Source organism: Sinohyriopsis cumingii, chromosome 18 (assembly GCF_028554795.1).
Source record: "Sinohyriopsis cumingii isolate HCF-2022 chromosome 18, ASM2855479v2, whole genome shotgun sequence".
In the NCBI taxonomy this organism is placed as follows: Eukaryota; Metazoa; Mollusca; class Bivalvia; order Unionida; family Unionidae; genus Sinohyriopsis; species Sinohyriopsis cumingii.
Genome location: NC_142978.1, coordinates 66,853,551 through 66,875,379, shown reverse-complemented (window position 1 = coordinate 66,875,379; position 21,829 = coordinate 66,853,551). Strand labels below are relative to the sequence as shown.

The 21,829-nt window shown below is 34.4% G+C and overlaps 1 protein-coding gene across 1 annotated transcript in view; it reads left to right on the top strand.

Annotated features, from left to right (window-relative positions):
* Positions 1-21,829, top strand: part of LOC149776842 (uncharacterized) — a 43,459-nt gene that overhangs the window by 1,205 nt on the left and 20,425 nt on the right. Inside the window, exons 2-4 of the mRNA XM_089941358.1 lie at positions 4,625-4,718; positions 9,463-9,694; positions 13,877-14,037. Of these exons, the coding sequence (XP_089797484.1) occupies positions 4,625-4,718; positions 9,463-9,694; positions 13,877-14,037 (487 nt within the window). The remainder of the gene's footprint in view (positions 1-4,624; positions 4,719-9,462; positions 9,695-13,876; positions 14,038-21,829) is intronic.

Sequence of the window (21,829 nt, the reverse complement as noted above, 5' to 3'; positions counted from 1 at the left end):
TTTCTAGGACATCCCATATGTATTACATTAAGTGAAAGCAATAATACATAAGATACTTTGACTGCTATCCCAGGATTAACTGCAGTCAAGCCTATCCCAGTGGTCACCTTTGCGTAGCAGTCACCTGGTGACAGTGGTCATTCTTATTTCCCTCTGGTAAATTTCCTATATAAAAGTCATGTACGTATCAGTCACTTGTTCTCTGCAGTAAGCAGCCAGGCTTTTGGTTAAAAGTAATGGTTTCTCCTTGCTTTAACTGTAACTTGAGAAAATGCACAGTGACTGATTTATGCATTCAAATTAATGTCATTGTAACTCTAATGTGTCATGTATATTATGTAGAGCATAATGAGCATGATGATGGGAAAAGTCAAAATGTGAAAAGAACTTAAGCTATTGTGAATTAAATCCGACATAGTCCTTGAATTACTAACACAAGTCTTAATGAATATAGTTCTGAATAAACTTTACTGGTATTCCAAATAATTTCCAATGCTGAAGGTGTTGGTATGCTTGTAGTGGCTGGTAGTCTTTGATGTACTAATCTACCAATGACATTAATTGTAGCAATGTGCCAACAGTAATATAATCCAAGGTTGCCTTGTATGAATTCAGTATAATTCCTAGTTAATGTCTTTCCAAGAATATTATAGAGCACTTTGTATTTGCAGAGATTAATAAATAATTTCACACAAATCAAAATCTGAAAACAACAATATAAATGATTTCTGCACAGATGATATCACAAGAATAAATAATCTTAACAGTAAAGATGATTATAAAAAAACTACGAATAACCCAGATGCCAGCTTAAAAATCATTTTAGAAAAATCTTTGCTATAATTAGGTATGTTAATAAAATTATTTGTAAAATAAAACATGGTGAACTCAATAACTTTCCTTGACTCAGACCAAGATAAATATGTTTACTTCTGCTGATAATGATCCTAATATTAAACCCACACTCAGATAGAAAATATTGACTGTTTAGTTGCTTACTGAATAAAGAATGATTCTGGTCAGGTGGACAGTAAACTTGGTTTTGGACAAGGCCATCTACAAAATAACAATTTTTCACAACTGATAGTTTATAATAAAAACTAACAAACAATGCAAAATTAAATATGCGTAACACCTCCCCTCATAAAGAAAATGAAAAATATATGCAGTAATGTACATGTGAAAAACAATTTACATAAGAAATGTTACGAATGAAAGAAAGCATGCTTGAAACAATATAATATTTCTTTACACTATTGAATTGTCCTGTCCTTGATATGCCTGAATTCAGTATTTTATTCATACAATATCAAACTCCACCTTATGTTATGTATATTTGATTTAATTTAATTGTTTGTTTGTTAGTTTGAATTTTTTTTTGATCCATTACATGCTATTGTAATGTAATTTTATTTACTGGAATTTTGCATTTTCCAGAAATTAGTTTGACCTGACTGTATTTTTCCGTAAACATCTAATAGTAAAACTTTGTATTTAATGCTGGCCTAGTTCCTGACCTTGATTCAGAATCGGTAAGAGTTAAAGTAAACAACTTTTTTATTTTATTTTTTTTAATTATTTCTTAGTATGGGATTTATAGAGTGAAATTGAGGTTGTACTGGGAGTATGTGACTTTAGACATGTATATAGCTTCTATGTTGTTATTTGGAAATTCTGGTTTTACCGGAATTGCTCAATAGCCAGATTTAATAGTGATGTTTTGGGAGATAATTTCAGTTGGGCTTTTAAAACACTTAGACGTTAAGGTGTTTTTTCTGTTAAGACCAGTTGGAAGTTAAATTTTAATTTTTCTTCAGATTATTTCGATTCTAAGAGATTAATTATTTTCCCTGGGAATATTTAAGCGCTCATACAGAATTCTTGGACAAAGACATTTATTGAAATTTTATTCGTAATTCAAACAACGGAATATTATTTTCTGTGGTTCAACAAAGAACTGTTGACACTTCAGTACTATACTGACTACAGTATACGTCATCGCCTTCCATTTTGGATTTTCGTCGAGACTCAAACTCAAATTTTTAGAACATTTTATTACTAGGACTTCTAATTTTTAATTCTTGGATTATTTTTGGATTTGATTCTTAAAACCTTAAGTTCTTTTCCTCATTTTTACCTTGTTTTTCCAAGGAAAAAAATTATTTATTAAATTTTACAAAGATTGTTGTCTTTACTTTTTTCTTGTTTTTGTTTATCATCTTGCTAATGAAAGTAAGTGGATTGTGATAACTGAATACAATAATCACAGAAGGAGCTGAACTAATATACACTTCAAAGTGTTGCAAGGCCAGTATCAAAGCCAAATATTCCTTCTTGACTGGAATAATTTCTCTGGTGCTTATTTAATGGCTTTTTTTAATAGAAAAATAGAGTGGATGATCTGCACAATATTTGTTTTCTTGAATCAATATCACACCAACCCCAACATCATTTGCATCAACAGATATTTTAAATTATGAAATTTGGAGCTGAATAAACTGTTTAACTGGCACTTAACTTATCAAAAGCCTCCTGACATTTTTCAGACAAAGAAACTTGGTTTTCTTGCCCAACAGATTGGTCAGGTTTTTAGCATGTATGGAAAAGTTGGAGCAGAATTTACGATAGTATTCAGTCATGCCCAGAAATCACATGATTTGCTTTTTACTGATAGGCACAGGGAATTCAAAGGTAGCCTTGACCTTTGCATCCATAGGTTTAACTTGTCTGTGTCCCACTATATATCCTAGAAATGTAACACAAGCACATTTGCATCACACTGTCTATCAAAAAAGTTTAGTAATTGTTTCCAGGTGATCTTTCCAAGTGTTGTTGTAGATGGTGACATCATCGCTGTAAGCATCACAGTTATCTAGACCAGATGTAATTGTGTTCATTAGACATTAAAAAGTACAAGACTGAGCCTTTCATCCCAAATGGGATTGCCCCAGAGGTCTGATGGTTAGAGCATTCACCTTGGATGCAAGAGAGTCACACCAAAGACTTATAAAAATGGTAATAACAGCTGCCTCACTAGATGCTCCACATTAAGAGGTTATTGTTAGGACTGCCCTGTCTTTGTGTCAGGATAATGTGACTGGGTGCGACATGATGCCCCAGTGCAAGGTATCACTATAAATTATCATACTTCAAACATTCATAGCAATATGACTGAAAAATTGATAAAGCTACATTAAAAATCCAAATCACACACACATGCTTTCTTTTTGTGTTTATGATTATCACTTTTTTCCCACTGAATTACGTCTTATGCTTGCCTGTATATGAATTATGCTGTTCTGGTACATTGCAAAATAAAATTAAAATAAAGCATTAAAAAAATGTTTTTGTCATTTTTATTGTCATCGCTGAGAATGTTCTGAAAAGAAAGACTGCTGAGTAAAAATAGCATGCGAGTTCATTTGCCTTTTAAAGACCTAGATGTACTTTCCTAATTTTATTTTTATAGCAACTATAGGACTCATTTCCATCAAAACAGATGGGTTTCTTTTAATTTTAAACTTTGCCTCACAGATGATGCGCTTTTATGGTTTGACTTGTGGATGAAATTCTTCGAGCAGATGGATCTTTTTAAACCTAAGAAATTCTGATCAGATAAAGGACAAATCAACACTGCTTTACAAATTTGAAAAGAATATGAGAGTGATATAATACAGCCCACTGATTGAGCTCATTGTAGAATTTGTGGACTTTGCAACCATTCTGTGACAGACATGTAGACTAGTTAATGTGAGTTTTGAATATAAATAATTCTCAGTATGTTTTGTGTCTGCATTTTGGTTTTAATTCATATAGATTTTGACCTGCTACAGATCCAGGTTGTCAGCAAAAATGTATTATTTCGTACGATGTACTGTAATTACGGTATGTAATATATAGATAACACTTTTTGTGCTCCAATTATGCTTTTGGCCATTTGCATTGACAAAAATTATGTTTATATGTCTCTCAGGGTTGGCATGTATATGTATATTATGATAGGTTAACTGTATTGTACATGAGAAGCAGTATAGGACTTAGAGTGTGGACTGCATACTGTTTTCTTTTCATTTGAGGCCTCATCTGTAGTGGCTAATCCAGGTAATTATTAATGCATGAATTATGTTGGTACTACTGGCTGTTACTCTGAGGTTCTTCCATTAAATTCAAGCTTATGATAGCTTCTGAAGAAAATGTTAAGAACACTGATTTTGTTTAAAAGAAGTACTACAAATACAATATTAACTGTCTTTTATCAGCTTTCTATATTAGTCTATCTCGGTATTTAAAAAGAATTTTTTTTGTTTTGTTTTTTCTGCCTTTTATGTCTTGTCACAGTATCTAGGTAAATACAGTGGGTAGGTACTCCATATATGTATATATTTGGTTCATTATATCGACACAATATGGTCTGTATAGTGCTGATTATAAATTAAATTTTAGAAGATTGAAAGTACATTGTATAGAGAAAATATTGCAAACATTCATAGTCAAGCTCACTTTAGTTTGAAATTATTTTGAGCATGATAATTTATGTTAACAAAGATTATTGGTAACTGCTAAGAGCTTGGCAGAGGTGAGCTATGTGATCATTAATTACACTCTTAATATTCTTGTGTCGCAGCTTCAACTTGATGTCCAGAAATGGATTGGTCTTCCTTCAAATCTGAGTTACACAGTAAACAGAGCAGAGAACGACAAACTGGAAGTAAATACAGGTACAAAAGTAAATTTAACATGTCCTAAACTTTGTACCTACCTTTATAAGACTGTACATCTGGGCTATGGGTGGCTGCAGGGCTATAGGTGGCTGAGTGGTCTAGGTGCTTGCCTTTACATGATCACTGGCACATCTTATCTCTATGATCACTGGCACATCTTATCTCTATGATCACTGGCACATCTTATCTCTGCCCACAGTTTGACTCTTGTCCTGACCAATGGTGGTATGTATTAAAGCTTGTCAGTAGCTTCCCTTGGTCACTAGTTATTCCTAGGGTCTTCACAGGTTCTTCCTCTACCATGTGTAGATTTGGGTGCCCGTGTGACTTTTCCGTATTTTGTATGGAAAATGGGTGCAAATTTGGGAATACAATGTTTTCATTACCAATACGGAAACAAGTTTTGTATTAAAAAAACAAAACACAGACAAAACAAAAAACCTCCAGAGTTTGGATCTGTGTTTTACTATTGCCCACAAGTCATGCCACTTCCGTTAGAACACCATCTTTTATTCTGAATGGCCATGCAGCATTTCAGATACTAAGAGAATTTTAAGATTGAGAAAAAGCATAGAAACAAATATAGTGAACATATTTCATTGAAGCAGGCACAGAAACATATCTTAAAGACATGATACAAGGGTGATTATAAGCAACTCCAAGAAGGAATCAAGCAGAACACTTTGCCTTTTGTTCTTACTGTTCTATAATATTCTTGGAAAGACATTACATCATGATTGCTCAAGCCAGTCACAGTGACATCGAGTGATACATGAAGTGTGACAAACACCATCGAAGTAAAGTTATGATGGGGCACACAACAGACCATAAAGGTTTCTTATCCACACCATCTAAAGTAACAAGCCAGGCAAAGAAAGACAAGTTTGAGCTGTAAGTGACTAGGGCAGAAGCTACAATGATGTATCTGATTGCTTATTTAACTGTCAATGGCATCCACCGACATGCTAACCAAAGCATTAAAGAGATGTTTCCAGCCTCTGAAATTGCAAAGTCATTTCATTTGCAACTTTTCTTTTAAAAAATCCCTTTTTCCTACTATTGTGTTAAAATGGGTCCTATTTTATTATAATGGGTCCATAAAAAGCCTTTACCTTTCATTATTTATTTTGGTCGTTTTGTGTCATTTGTTGTGTGTATAATTTTGAATATATTTATAGCGGTGAATTGAAATAATCACTTGTAATTTTTTAAGCAAAATGAGGAATACTGATTTTTGGTCCAGAATAATGAAAGCACATGCAAGGAATACTGATTCCTTAAAGGGGGGGGGTACCCACATCTGTATGCATAGCCTATCTTGTACTGAAAATGGCATTGACTCATTTGGCCCCAATCCCTCTTATACCTATATTCTGTTTTCTGCATTCAGTGGACATTTATTGTCTTTACTTGTGGTTTGTTTACATCATTCAGTGTCTGATCCTACCTATAGTCATGGTGAATGTGTAGTTGTAGAGACATCTCTGATTGGTTACAGATGGTTTTTTCCCCAGAATCTGACCATTTTGAACCAATTGGAAATGAGTTTACTTCACTCTGTAAATTTGCACTATTCATAAGTCTAGATTACAAATCGAGGGCACTTTTAACTACAAGTGTTTCATTCAACACCAAATAGTAAACAATGGCAGAGTTCAGAGTAATATTTGATGATTATGAGAGCAAAAACAAAGAGTTTCTCAGGCTTGATCTAAAAAATATTGAGGAAGCAAAGATATGTTCATTTATTGGTTATCTTACACAATTTTGTCTCATCCATGTTTCTGAGACTGAATTGTCAGAAGAAGACAATGATGACAACGATAAAGATACAGTTCTTTCAGATCTTGCAAACTGGAATGATCATCTTTGGCCCGTCCAAATGGATGATTTTAATGCACCAAATCCTGGACCTATGACAAACATGGAGAAGGAAAAAAGATAAATCAATATTTTCCATTTGTTATTTCCAATGGAACTGTTCTTGGACATTGCAGTTGAAACAAATATCTATGCCCAAAAATGCATCATGATATCACCCAACCAAACGTGGTATCCAACAACACCAGAAGAGAGAAAAGCCCTTTTTAGTGCTCATATTGTCATGGGAGTTCTTCCTGCAACAGCCCAAGATATGTACTGGTAAAACTTTTCCATCCTTCCTGCACTGAACTGAAATGTTTAGTCACACTTGATTTTTAAAAAACTACAAAAATATTTTGATGTGACTGACATGAGCAGTAACCCACCTTGAGGAACATCTGGTTTTGATAGACTAACTCACATTTGACCAGTATTGGAGCATATTTGCACCACATGCAAAATTGGATACAATCTGCACTGTGAGATGCCCATTGATGAAGCAATGATTGGATTTCAGGAAGATTGCTTCAAACAGTATGTGCCTTTAAAACCGACCAAGTGAGGCATCAAAGGATGGGTTCCAGCTGATCCTCATAATGTCTGTGTTGGGAATTTTCAAGTTTATACTAGAAGGATGGATAAAGACCCAGAATTGAACCTTGATCTAATGGAACCTTTGTTTGATCGTGGACACCATGTCTACACTGACATTTTCTTTACATCTCCAGACCTAATTGTTCTACTTTGACAGAAAGGGATATATGGCTGTGGAATGGTTTGATCAAACAGAAAGGGTCTTCCATCTGGATTAGACAAAGTAACGCTGAAGGAGCATGGCAAAAGTGTAATTAAACAGAAAGGAGACGTGAGTGGTGTTACAAGTAGAACATCATTGTACTCTCTTCAAACTGTGATGGCGAGGACGCATCTGTTGGCCAAATACAAATAGATATTTCCATCAAGGAAGTCCCATGTCCACATCCAATCAAACTGCAAAACATGTACATGAATGAAGTGGACCATGCAGATCATATGCAAGCAACATACATCACTTGTAGAAAGTCTTTAAAATAGAGGAAATATAAGTTTTTCTTTCTTTTCAACATTTCAATAGTAAATTCATTTCTGCTTTTGAAAGAATCACAGAACCATAAAATCACTGCCAAAAACAACATGGAAAGAGCTAGAACCAAGCTGGTGTTTAGAACGAATCTTGCCCACCAACTACTTGGAGGATTTGTGGGTAAAAGTTTAAAGCAAGTAAAAGTTCGACCCCCACTTCAACAAGTACAGCTTTGGCCCGTGGCCATACCAAAGAAAAAATACTGCAAAATGTGTTCACTGAACAAGGATCAAGCTGAACCAAAAACTGGATGTGAACAATGTCAAGTTAATATTTCTAACCATATCAGAAATGAAAATTTTCTTGGTTATTTCCATAAAATTAAGGATAATTTACCTGATACTTCTAAAAGTGATGGACATAATTTTGTAAATGTGGTATAAATAATTTTTGAAAATCTTAGACAAATAACACAAAAAATATGGGAATGTGAAGATAAATTTATTTGGAACAATTGGTGAAAATTCCATGGATTTTTATTGGATAGAAGAAAAGAAATTAAGAATGAATATATGTGCATGATATTTACACAATTTTCTAATTAACTAAAAATCTCTGGGACACAAGCTGAGAGGCACAGCTTGGTGGTGGAGTGTGGCTGCAGCAGTGCTGCTAACAGTGCTGGGGCTGAATGAATTAAACCCCACAAAATAAAAGTACAATGTAGGTGTAGGTTGGCTTTCCAAGAAAACAATCACCTTGTTTTTACAATATTTCTGTTACTGATGAATTACAATAAACTGATTACACTTTTGATGCCAAACAGAATTTTTTGATGGTTGTTAAATGTTCCATTAGTATGTTTGAGAATGATTTTAATGCTAAAATACTTCCTAATAACATAATAGTTTCATCAAAATTAAATGGCCATTTAACGAAAGTTTGTTGCTGGCTTTGAAATTTTGATGGAAATAAGAAAAGAAACAGAATGACTACCCAAGTTTAACTTGTGGTATGGTTGTTCCAGAGCAAACACAGGATAAAGTACAAAACAAAAATGACGATTCAGGTTTTTCATCATCTTTAGTTACTGATATATGAATTTCCTTTTTAACAGCTCAAATTATGTGTAACAAATCAAGATCTATGCACTATCCAAAATGGCTGACTATTGACTATAAAAATGGAGTGAAATTTTCATGATCTTTAAATGTTTTTCCAATTATTCTGAGTCAAAAATTGGGATGGTATTATTTATCTGTGTACGCTTTTTATATCAGTACATGTTATACACACCAAAATATGGTGGTCGTAGACATTTGCATTAAGGGTTTGTTTAAACTTTCTTCTTATTAAAGTTTTTTATTTTGCTTATATTTCCTAAACTCATTGAATAATTTTCTTCTTACTTGGAATGAGTCATTTCTTTCATCTTGGAGTCAAACTCACGGTAATAGAAAATTTGCATTCAGGATCTGTTTTTTTATATATAAAAATCTCTTTTGTTTATATTTCCAAAACTCCTTGATGGAAATTGTTTATACATTAAACAGAACATTATGATGCATGGAAGTTCATATTGTAACATGCCTACACTCTCCAAATGACCTTGGGATAAAGGTCACCTCTTATGATACTCCATTCATAATGTACTTGTCCTGTTATGAATTATGGCCCCTGATTGACCTCTTGCTGAATACTTTAGTTACATCTAAAAATTCATTGTCAGAGATTCAGTTTTATTGTACAAATGGAAACAACCTGTCTTTATCGCACATTCAGCAGGATAACTTATTTTATCTTTTCTTTTTCCAGACTGCCCGGTGGTTTTTCAGAATTCATCAACAGTAATTATGTCTCCGCATCATCCATATCAATACCCTGCTGGCATGTGCTGTGACTGGATCATACATGCACCCAAGGGTCAGGTTTTTGATGTTGAAATTATAGTCCTTGACTTACCTGCCCAAACAAAAGGACGTTGTCTCAATGGATACCTTGCATTTGGCTACTTTGATTCTTTGGAAAGAAGAATGGGAGGTTACAGGTATCATTACCTTGTGTATGACTTCCTTATCATCATCCTTTATAAGCAGATGAAATTGTAAAATTGTTAGCTTGAGCTAAGACCATCTCTCTCAATTAAAATTCACATATAATGGGTAAATTTGACTTAACAATTTGAGCACCTTATTTATAACTTAAGACAATGCCTTCATGGCTGTCAACGTTGATTCTTATCTGTCAGCACATTATGCAATGGCAGATCAATGTCTGTGTTGGTTGCATTTGGACATACAGTATGTAATCATTGCTAAATACATAGATCACTTTTCCAGTGGTGACAATGTCATCGTCAGTGTTAAACTTGTGTGTTTTGCAAGTTTGAAATGTGGCTGGGAAGGAGTGACACATCAGCACATAGTTAAAGGTTTAGTGATTAAAGTTAAAGCTGAGATTGCTATCATACATTATCATTATTTAAGTATGGAAGACCCTAAAAATAGGAAACATTTTATACCATTAGTAATCTATTCAGCTAGATTTCAAGGAAGATTTACTTTCAAACTATATTTGATAAAAATGTAGGTAGATGATATAAAAAAAATTGTTTTGGATAAATCTGTGTATCAAAAAGTACTTATTTATATTTTTTACAAATTTGAAAGTTTTTTCCTTTCAGTATTGACAATAAATATGCTGCTTCTGTCTTAAATTATGTTAGTTCTGGTGGTCACACACCAGAAGAGCTCAGGGAATTGCCTGTTGTCCACCAAGTTTGTTATGGCTACCACTAAAATACTTGGAAGATTGATATGAAACCATACCCACACTTTCACCCCAAGGTCTAGTTGTTCCTACTCAGATATCCAATAGTGCCATCATAGTGACTGTCTTGAAAATATTATCACTATGTTACAAATATACTGTCTTAAAAAAAGTAACAGAAATGGGAGAAAAGCAACAAGTTTTGTAAGAGTCAACAAGTGATTTATTTCACTGGAACAGAGTGGTCCAAATGCAGGCCCACGGTTCAGTTTCTACGTTGGTGCAGCAATCTTCATATCAACATACAAATCAGACATGTTCCCAGCAGACTCATTGTCTTGGCCTAGACTCAATCCAGAAGTGGTCAAGTCCTTCACACAGAATGGTTTCTCAGTAAATCTTAACTCAGATTTGCTTACTTTGAGGGATTCCAATGATCGAACTCTTGGCAACAAGGTGGAATCACAAGCTACCCACCTTAATCTCCCCAGTTCCAGACCCAAATGCTTAGGCTGTGGATGTACTTTTAATCATTTGGGATGGATTGTGTGCGTTTGCCTTCCCTCCAATGGTGCTGAGTCCAAAAATAATCCAGAAGTTATGGGGTCAGAATGGTAAGATGACTCTGATAGCCCTTATCAAATGGGACAAGTCCTTGCTCACCAGTTTACTCATTCTAGTGATAGATTAGCCCAGGAAGATTTTGGCCAACCTGAATCTTCTACAGCATCCATGGACCTGGGTGGTCCTTCCTACATGCTCAGTTCATACCAGGACAGCCTTGCTAGACAAACAATTCAAACCTTTGATTGTGGAGAGCATTTTGAGAGCAAGAAGACCCTCCATTCTGAAAGCTTATGAGAGAAAGTGGTGTGTTTTCATGGACTGGTGCCATAATAACATCGTCCTTCTGCACGCCTTAATTTCTCAAGTGGTCAACATTTTCTTTGGTTTTTTCAGGCGAAAAAACAGCTGGGCCTCAATCTCTACCAAAGGCTACCCCTCCATGATATTGGACACATTCCATCATCATAGCAGACTTGTTTTTGGGTATGATATAGACCTATTGGATCTTTAAGACAGTTTTGGTCTCAATCAACCAATATCCCTCATTTTATCTCCAAATAGAACCAATCCTGGGTTTAACATGGCTTGATTAGAATTCATTTAAACCTGTAGTCATGTTTCCTGATAGCATTATCTTCTGCATGCAGGGTAAGAAACTTTCAGTTCAGATTGAAGAGTTCGGTAGTTCTTTTGACACAATAAGGCTTCACATTAATCAAAGTCGTCTCTCGCTTACTCTCTTCCATAGACAGGTTGAGAACAGCACCCATGCAAGATCCTGTTCATGTTCTTAAGCAGTAACTAGAAGTGCACAGAGACATGCAAACGCCTTTTCCTTCTGGTGTGAACATGATATCATGCTTGAAGCCCTTTTTTCATGGCTGAAGTGGGTTGTACACTTTGTGTACTCTGACATCTCATCAGATCAGAGTCACCTCATGTAGATTGCTACTCAGAAATTTCAAGCAGTTTCTGTGAGCCTTGTGTTGAAATGCAACATTCCAACCCAAGATAAAGCAGGAGCTACTGGCTAGCATGCACAGTCAACCTTCTTGAGGCTATATCTCAGTGATTTGGCATTGCAGAGGCAACCTTGAATCAGGTAGGTCCAGTGGTGGCAGTACCATGGCCCTGGATAAATCAACTTAGTCTTTTAGCTTCAATGGATTGGCTTATGAAATTTTGCTAACCATATGTTAAGGTCACAGGTAAAGTGGCCCCCGGCTGTGCTGCTTTTGTATTAGGAGAACGGGTTATTATTTGCATAAGGGAATTCACGTCTTCTTTCCTAGAAGGATACCCAAGGTAGAGGTCAGAAGCTAGCATCCTCTACTCCTTTTATTTATTCTCTTAATGTAATGTCATTGGGGGACTGCTCCGGTGGCCTAGTGGTTAGAGCATCCACCTCGGGTTCAGGGGGTCGCAGTTTTATCCCTGGCCTAGCCATATCAAAGACTTTAAAAAATGATACTTGTTGCTGCCTCACTAGGCATTCAGCATTAAGAGAGTTAGTGTTAGAACTGGTCAGTGTAACAAGATAACCGGGTTGGATTTCAGATTTATCGCAAAACACTTTTGATGGTGATACAAATACAATGTTTATTGATGAATGACTCAAATAAAGAAAGAATTATGATTAATACGTGCATGTATAAGATTCAAATATTGGACAGATTAACACAATCCACACGAACCTAATAATGTAACATAAATGTGAATACAAGTAAATGACCATACACAGTACAAGGACAAAGGTTAATGATTCACAGTAATCTCACACGACGAAAAGAATGATATGTTTTACTCAAGTATTCACTCAAATAGTGAAAAATGAGGTACTTTACTCAAATAGTAAAATGATGAAATGATGGGACAGATATCGTACAAAATATCTTTACACTCCCAAAACACTAGGTATAACAAACCCCAAAATTAGCCCACAGCTAAAAGATGACATGTATGGAGTTACACAAAACACTCCATCACTAGCACACTTGGCTACCAGTCACACTGGTCAATCAAGCAGTCAGCAGTACAGGTAGTCACCGACCACCATTCAATTCCTTGGCCAATCAAGCAATCAGCGCCAACGAATCAGTCAGCAATGCCCGATCACCTGCTATTCAACCAGCAACACACTGTTCATTCAGCTCTACAGGTGCTTTGGTCAGCTTTACAGCTGCTATGGTCAAATTATGTGGTCAGCTCTGCAGCTGGTACCACGTCAGATCTGATCAGCTGAAAATAAGTCTTAACACTAAGAATGACATGGGCATATATCATAATACGTAATGACGTTATATACGGTAAGCTATACAAATTACATTATCAGCACAATATTACAAGGCAATAAACAGGTTCAGAAGCAAACTTACCTGTGTCCGATAAGAATCCTATGGTACTAAACATTTCTTTTTTATTCTTATTCAGATATTTGTTTCAACAGTAATTTTTATAGAGTATTAATTACATGATTTTGTATCTGATTGGATGAGATGGTTACCTCTCTAGATACTATATTTCTTATCCAAATTCAACAAAATTTAGTGAATATGTTGATGTCAACAGGGTCTTTTAGGAGTTTTGTTATGAGCAAAGAGTTGAACTTGTTAATTATGCCTTATTCTTTTGAAGGTTATTTTTATCATACTTTATAAACCAAATTAATTGATTTGATATAAACATGTGGAGATAGTTTACACAGGGCTGTGTTCTTACATAGGCTGTGTTCTTATAATACTACATAAGAATCCTTTGTGAAATCGTCATGGTAGGCCAGGTGAGCAATATCAGACCTGCTTTGGCCTGATGTTTTAAATTGCAGCTTGCTGCTAAAAAAATGCTAACTGGCAGAATTATTGTAGTTGTTGAAAAAATATTAAATATATTACAGTGAAGTTTGTGGCAATGTTCATCCAGACCTTAACCTGTGTAAACTGGGAAAAGAGAAGGTATGGGTCCATTTCTATGGTGGAGAGATCACAGAATCCAAAGACCCCTATTCTGGATTCTTATTGAGATTGAAGCTGAGTGATATACAGAGTTTAAAAACTGGTAAGTTAAAGAAATACTGTGAATTTGTTGTATTAGTGGATAGTGAGACATAGGTACAGTATTCCTGGTTAGCATTGTGGTAGTGGTTTTACTCCATCTCTGAAGTGTATGGAAAAGTACTTGAAAACACTTGGTAAGTCCTTAAAATATGGTTGAAATTTGAAACATTTCATTGATATATATATATATATATATATATATATATATATATATATATATATATATATATATATATATATATATATGTGTGTGTGTGTGTTCCATTAAAAAATAAATGGGACCAGGGGAAGGCAGTTTTGAATTTGGGTAGCCACCCTACGATGATTTTAGATGCTTTTAGAACCCAACAATAGAATGTATTAAACGTTAAAACCACCCACAAATAGATTTTTTTTCATGGTTGGGGGATAGGATGGTACAACATTATACAAAACCATATATATATATATATATATATATATATATATATATATATATATATATATATATAAGCAGTAAAGATTATATATAATATTTAACAGGAAATGGGAATTTTACAACATTGCAACTTAGAATACATTCAAATTCATTATTATTCATAAAGTTTATATATATACAATATTTACTGGTAAGATTACTCGGAGAAAAATTTATTTCAGCTTATATGTAATTGCACATAGATGTTTATATGAATATGTGTCATAATGAAAAAACAATAAACCAGTAACAGTAAACATACATCTGCTATAGCTGGTGAATCATAAAATTCACTTTTGTGTTGAAATGTCTTTGTTCAATAATAAACAAGTAAATTAGTCTTTTACTTACTTTATTTGGATGGATCAAAATTGTTAATACTCAGGTATTTTTTATTAATCTGAAATTTGTTTTCTTCAGACATGTCAATATGAGCTGTACTCACTTACTCAAAATACAGGTATAAAATGATAACTATAGAACATTTCTATCAAATCAAACTTATAATCAGTTAATACTGGTAACAAAGGAACATTATAACAAACCCTTTACTGTTTGTACATCTCAACAAAATCATTTATTTTATCCAGTAATCCTGTGCTCTGTGCTTTCTGTGGACCAAAAAATGTTTAAAATGGCGAAAGCTCAAAACTTTCCTTATTTGTCAACAATATGTACATGTGGACACTTGTTATATTGTCAGAAAATGATGAAAACTATGGTGTGTGTGTGTGTGTGTGTGTGTGTGTGTGTATGTATTAATGTAACAGAAGATCAGAAAAATACCCATGCTTTATTAAGTAAATAAATAGAGGAACATTCTAACAAGTAAATAAATAAAGCATGGATATTTTTCAGATCTTCTGTTACATAGCTCTAATCAAGCTGTACAAATTGCACTTATTTTTCTTGGTAAACATTGTATTCAAGATTATAGTTCTAAATCTAATGTACATTTTAGTTAGACCATCTCTAGCAGACCAGCTCCAGTTGGATCATCATGTTTGTGTTAGTCACAGTGGATGATCGCAGTGCCCACCGACCTGACACTAGATAACCAATACATTGGCCGGTCTTCCTCACCTTTCTTATGTATACTTCACATTCCAAAGTGTTCCAAAATAAAATACAGATCTAAACCTGACTGTCAAGCCAAGTGATCATTTTTGGTCTAAATGCTAATTGATCTTTTCATTGTAGCATTAGGGTTTGTTAAGTGTGAGCATTTCTGGCTGGGAGTCAAAAACACATTTGAGTGATGATAGGTGTTTATAAAAGTTGTTAGTGTTGCAGAGAAACGAGTATTTAACATGCCTATGTGAATATTGCAAAACCATGATATGCTTATAGGATTTCAACAAAATCTGCATTCTACTTTATATCTTGACCACTCCAGTGGCCTAGTGGTTAGAGCACCCACCTCAGATGCATGAGGTCACGGGTTTGAACACCAGCCGAGTCATACCAAAGACTTATAAAAATGATACTAACAGCTGCCTCACTTGGCACTCAGTATTAAGAAGTTAGTGTTAGGACTGGTTGGCCTGGTGTCATGATAATGTGACTGGGTGGGACATAATGCTACATGTCTGCAGCATGATGCCTCAGTGCTAGACATCACTGTAAACTGCCACACTGCAGACATTGTAGCAATATGACTGATTTTTTGTTTAAAGCTATGTATAAAATCCTAATCACACACACACACACTACTTTATATCTTCTGTTTTTCCTTAACATTTACCACATTTAAAATGATGTTAGGATGGACAGTCAATCTTCTGCTTAAATGCTATTCCACAACAATCCTGTTTGTAGATGTAAAAGAATGATATGCAAGGTCAGCTTATTATAACTGAGGGCTGTTCCAGTAAAACATATAGCCCCAAGGGGGAAGGTACTTTAAAATTTAACCAACCCACAACAAAAGCAATTTAAAACAAATTATTATCCACCATCAAATATGTTTATGTAGGAAATCACTGCCCCTTACAGAAGCATATTTTTTAAACATAATTTCTGGTTATGGGTTAGTGGGCGGCAGAGGCAATTTTAATATTGGGTTGGGGACAGAAGCAATTTAAATGACAGCTGACTGGAGGTAATCTACTGAATTCTTATAGATCATATAATCTACTGCATATTTTTATTTGTATTCATTCATTATAATCAATTTTTTGTCCTTTAGTTTGTCTGTCAGCCATGTATGTTTCTAATACTGTGAAATCACAAATTTTCTTGGTGGCTTATTGTTTGTAGATGTCATTGATCAGACCCCAGACCCTTATTACCTACTAATTTATTGTAGATGGCATTGATCAGTCCCTTAATACCTACTAATTTATTGTAGATGTCATTGATCAGACCCGTAATAACTACTAAATTACTATATATGTCATTGATCAGTCCCTTAATACCTACTAATTTATTGTAGATGTCATTGATCAGACCCTTAATACCTACTAATTTATTGTAGATGTCATTGATCAGACCCTTAATACCTACTAAATTATTGTAGATGTCATTGATCAGTCCCTTTATACCTACTAATTGTGGATGTCATTGATCAGACCCTTAATACCTACTAATTTATTGTAGATGTCATTGATCAGACCCTTAATACCTACTAAATTATTGTAGATGTCATTGATCAGTCCCTTAATACACCGCTTCCTCGATAACTCGCGCCCGGATAACTCGCGATCCTGCTTATAACGCGGTGTCCATCTTGGCTCCTGATTTTTTCCAGAGAAAATGTATTTAAAATATCTTTAAAATATGCTGAACATGAAAAAATTACGATAAGAATTGATAAATTAAACCTTGATACTTTGCTCGTTTTATCATAGAAAATGGTGATTAATGCCCGTAAAAATATAATCCATATTTTGAAATTTGCAAGTTCTGAAGAAGAATTACTTTCAGATATCTCGAAAACGCTTAATTACACGTATTTGGACGCCAATTTTTGATCTGGGACACAGAAAATCACTGCGGCGGGAGTCCTCCGTACGCATGTAATAGGTGCACGGGAAAATTCAAAGATTTGCCGGTCCTGTTTCAGCCACCTGCTTTGTGGGAAAATGTGTTGATCAGTTAACTGTGCTGATATTTACAATGACAGAATTCAGTGACTGAAAGACTCTTTGATGTACTGTTGCCATTTTATAAGAGTACATTAAAAAAAAAAGAACATGATGCAACAGCTAGGCGGCTAGTTCAAAGGTTTTGACTAGCGGCCGAGTGAGAAAATGTACTGATATTTAGTGATTGAATTCAGAGGCGGAAAGACCCAGTTTTAAAATCCTAGTGAGACCTCTGTTTAAAGATATCATATATTATGTAAGTTTTTATGATAAATAGTTGTCAGTATACTGTAAATAAACAGTCTGGTGAAATAGCGATCAATGAAAACTTCTGGTAAATGCTAACAGGTGGCAACAGAGAATGAAATAAACACCAATTAAACATCTTCCTGTGTGAAAGTCACGTTCTAATCCTTTAATTCCGTTTCAGTGTAAACATTATAATCACAACATATTCTGTTCATTGAAAACATGAAAAGAGTCAATCGACCGTCACATCGAAACCAGTGAGTACTTCTGTGAGAACCTAATTACATGTACATGCCGGCTTTGTTTTGATCAACAACTTGGGGAAGTGTTTGTTGCATTAAAAAAAAAAAAAAATTGATTACAAGAGACTTCGGGTGCTGGATTAAGGGTCTTGGAGCTGCCTTTGACGTAAAGCAAAACAGTAACAGAGACAACGACGATGATAGTGACTTAGAATGTTTCAGTGAAACTGATGTCATTAATGCCGAGGCTGTTTGGGAGAAATTCATACAGACTCATGGTCCTGAGATGGGCATTTCTCTTGATGATTTGGAGGAGTGGATTTGTGCTGACAATGATTGCCCCACAGCCGAATACATGTCAGATGAAACTATAATTATTTCTATAGTGAACAAATTTGCAGCAGAAGACGATTCTAACTGGAGTAACACAAGTGTTGAAAGTGATGCAGACGCAGATGTTGCACCCCCACCCCTCTGCACAGGAAGCAATCAAATATTTTAATATTGAAATAAGGTGGCTGGAGACCCAAAATGTTGACTACGTAAAGCTCATGCAGTTGAGAAATCTGAGGGATTTTGCTCAGCGGCAGAGAAACCAAGAGTAACACACACACACAAAAATAACTGATTTTTTCAAAAAGTGAATTGATATTTGTCAAGCGTGGCACAAGCGGCAAGTATTAACTTGTTCTGATTTACGTTGTTTTAAATTTGTAGACCAATTAAATATGTTAGTACTGATTAACCCTTGTTTTTTTTGTTTTCCATTTTACTTCTATCACATTCAAATCTATTTATCTATTGTTCGATCGACACTGTTTCTCGAAAAGAGTCGATCTTTTGTATATTAAAAAAAACGTCTAATTTGGATCAAACAATAAAACTAGAATGTATCCAATTCAACATAAAAATCAGTGACGTAGTACACAATGTGTGAAGTGGTACACATGTTAAGCGAACGGAAACCATGTGGAATAATGTTTTTGATGATCGCCTCAATATACTGTAATTTATCCTGAAATTAATGTTGTCCTATGAGGAAATAATAAAGTACACCGTTATGAAGAGATATTTATTAACAGTTAATCTCAGAACGATTATAAAGTGAGTATTCAACAGTATAATCTGCCTACCCCCCCCACCATTTCTCCGTTATGTCGTCAATCACTTTATTGGTTTTGGGCTTATTTTATAGTTCCCTCGATAACTCGCGCCTCACTTATAGTGTGGTCGATGTTTCTGGACCCCGATGTGCGCGAGTTATCGAGGGAGTGGTGTACCTACTAATTTAATGTAGATATCATTGACCAGACCCTTAATACCTACTAATTTATTTGCAGATGTCATTGATCAGTCCCTTAATACCAACTAATTTATTGTGGATGTCATTGATCAGACCCTTGATACATACTAATTTATTGTAAATGTCATTGATCAGTCCCTTTATACCTACTAATTGTACTGGTAGATGTCATTGATCAGACCCTTAATACCTACTAATTTAGTGTAGATGTCATTGATAAAACCATTAATACCTACTAATTTATTGTAGATGTCATTGATCAAGACTCTTAATACTTACTAATTTATTGTGGATGTCATTGATCAGACCCTTGATACATACTAATTTATTGTAAATGTCATTGATCAGTCCCTTTATACCTACTAATTGTACCGGTAGATGTCATTGATCAGACCCTTAATACCTACTAATTTAGTGTAGATGTCTTTGATAAAACCATTAATACCTACTAATTTATTGTATATGTCATTGATCAGTCCCTTAATACCTACTAATTTAATTTAGATATCATTGATCAGACCCTTAATACCTACTAATTTATTGTAGATGTCATTGATCAGACCCTTAATACCTACTAATTTATTGTAGATATCATTGATCAGTCCCTTAATACCTACTAATTTAATTTAGATATCATTGATTAGACCCTTAATACCTACTAATTTATTGTAGATGTCATTGATCAGACCCTTAATACCTACAAATTTATTGTAGATGTCATTGATCAGACCCTTAATACATACTAATTTAATTTAGATATCATTGATCAGACCCTTAATACCTACTAATTTAATGTAGATGTCATTGATTAGTCCCATAATACCTACTAATTTAATTTAGATATCATTAATCAGACCCTTAATACCTACTAATTTATTGTAGATATCATTGATCAGTCCCTTAATACCTACTAATTTAATTTAGATATCATTGATCAGACCCTTAATACCTACTAATTTATTGTAGATGTCATTGATCAGACCCTTAATACCTACAAATTTATTGTAGATGTCATTGATCAGACCCTTAATACATACTAATTTAATTTAGATATCATTGATCAGACCCTTAATACCTACTAATTTAATTTAGATGTCATTGATTAGTCCCATAATACCTACTAATTTAATTTAGATATCATTAATCAGACCCTTAATACCTACTAATTTAATGTAGATGTCATTGATCAGACCCTTAATACCTACTAATTTAATGTAGATGTCATTGATCAGTCCCATAATACCTACTAATTTAATGTACATAAATATAGATTTTATAATAGGGATTTCTATTCAAATACAGTAATGATGAATTTATATCCTACTAAACTGTGTGTTTACTAAAGTGATCACTATGTTTTTTCTATTTTTCTTTGTTTTCAGGTATGCTGCTTTTGATTAGAATAATAGTTAAATCTTGTATTGCTTTAAATGTGTGGTCAGATACTATGATTCCTTGTTATTTTTTTTTTCAATAAATGTTTTGATAAACTTATAACACATGATTTGTCAGAAAGAAACAATGCCTGTGGAAGTGATGTCATATTTTCTGCATACTTTTACAATATTTCATTTCTTGTAAGAACAGTTCATTCAGTTACCCAACATCTTAATTTTTATGCCTTGTTGCAAGACTAATATAAGTTTTAAAAAAATAGTGAGTTAAACATTTTTATATCATAAATTAAATTTTTTTAATGGATGAAAGGCAAGGAATCATTTTTTTCCCAGAGTACTCATAAAATCAATGTCATTGCAGTTAACTGTATTGTCAACAGCATCATCATCATCACTGATGGCCTAGCAGTAACATTCTGCACTTTCAATCAAGTTGTCACAGGTTCTCTCTCCCACTTCTAGTCTTTCATATGAGACTTATGCCTCAGGTCTGAGGGGCTTCCATGGCAGAGTGGTACAAGATGCTTGTCTTGTGATACAGATCTGAGGGGCTTCCATGGCAGAGTGGTACAAGATGCTTGTCATGTGATTACTTGTCTCCAATATGTACATGAGAATGTTGCCAGTTACTTGTGGAAGGTCAGTGGTTCTACATAAGTGGTGTTTGGTGTCTCAAAAGTACTTGGATTTTCTTCAGCAGTAAAACTGGCTGCCATAGACAGATTCTCTTGATCTGAAAATGGTGCATTAACCATAATGATCTACCGAAATCTGAGGTCTCGTGTCTAAATGACTTTGGCTTTTAGAGATCAACATCAAAACAACAGAGGCTCCATGTGCCCAAGTGTACTAAGGTGTTTGCTTTTACAGATCACTTGTACATCTCACGAATGAGTTTTTGTCACAGATCAGCCAATTTGGGTTGGTGTTCTTTTCAGTTCTTCCTCCATCTAATACATTGGCTGCCACGTTGTAACATGGCATTAAACCCCCCCATAAACAGGCCAAACCAAACTAAATCAACCAACTGATCAACAGTTGCAACAGCAGCAAAGGTAC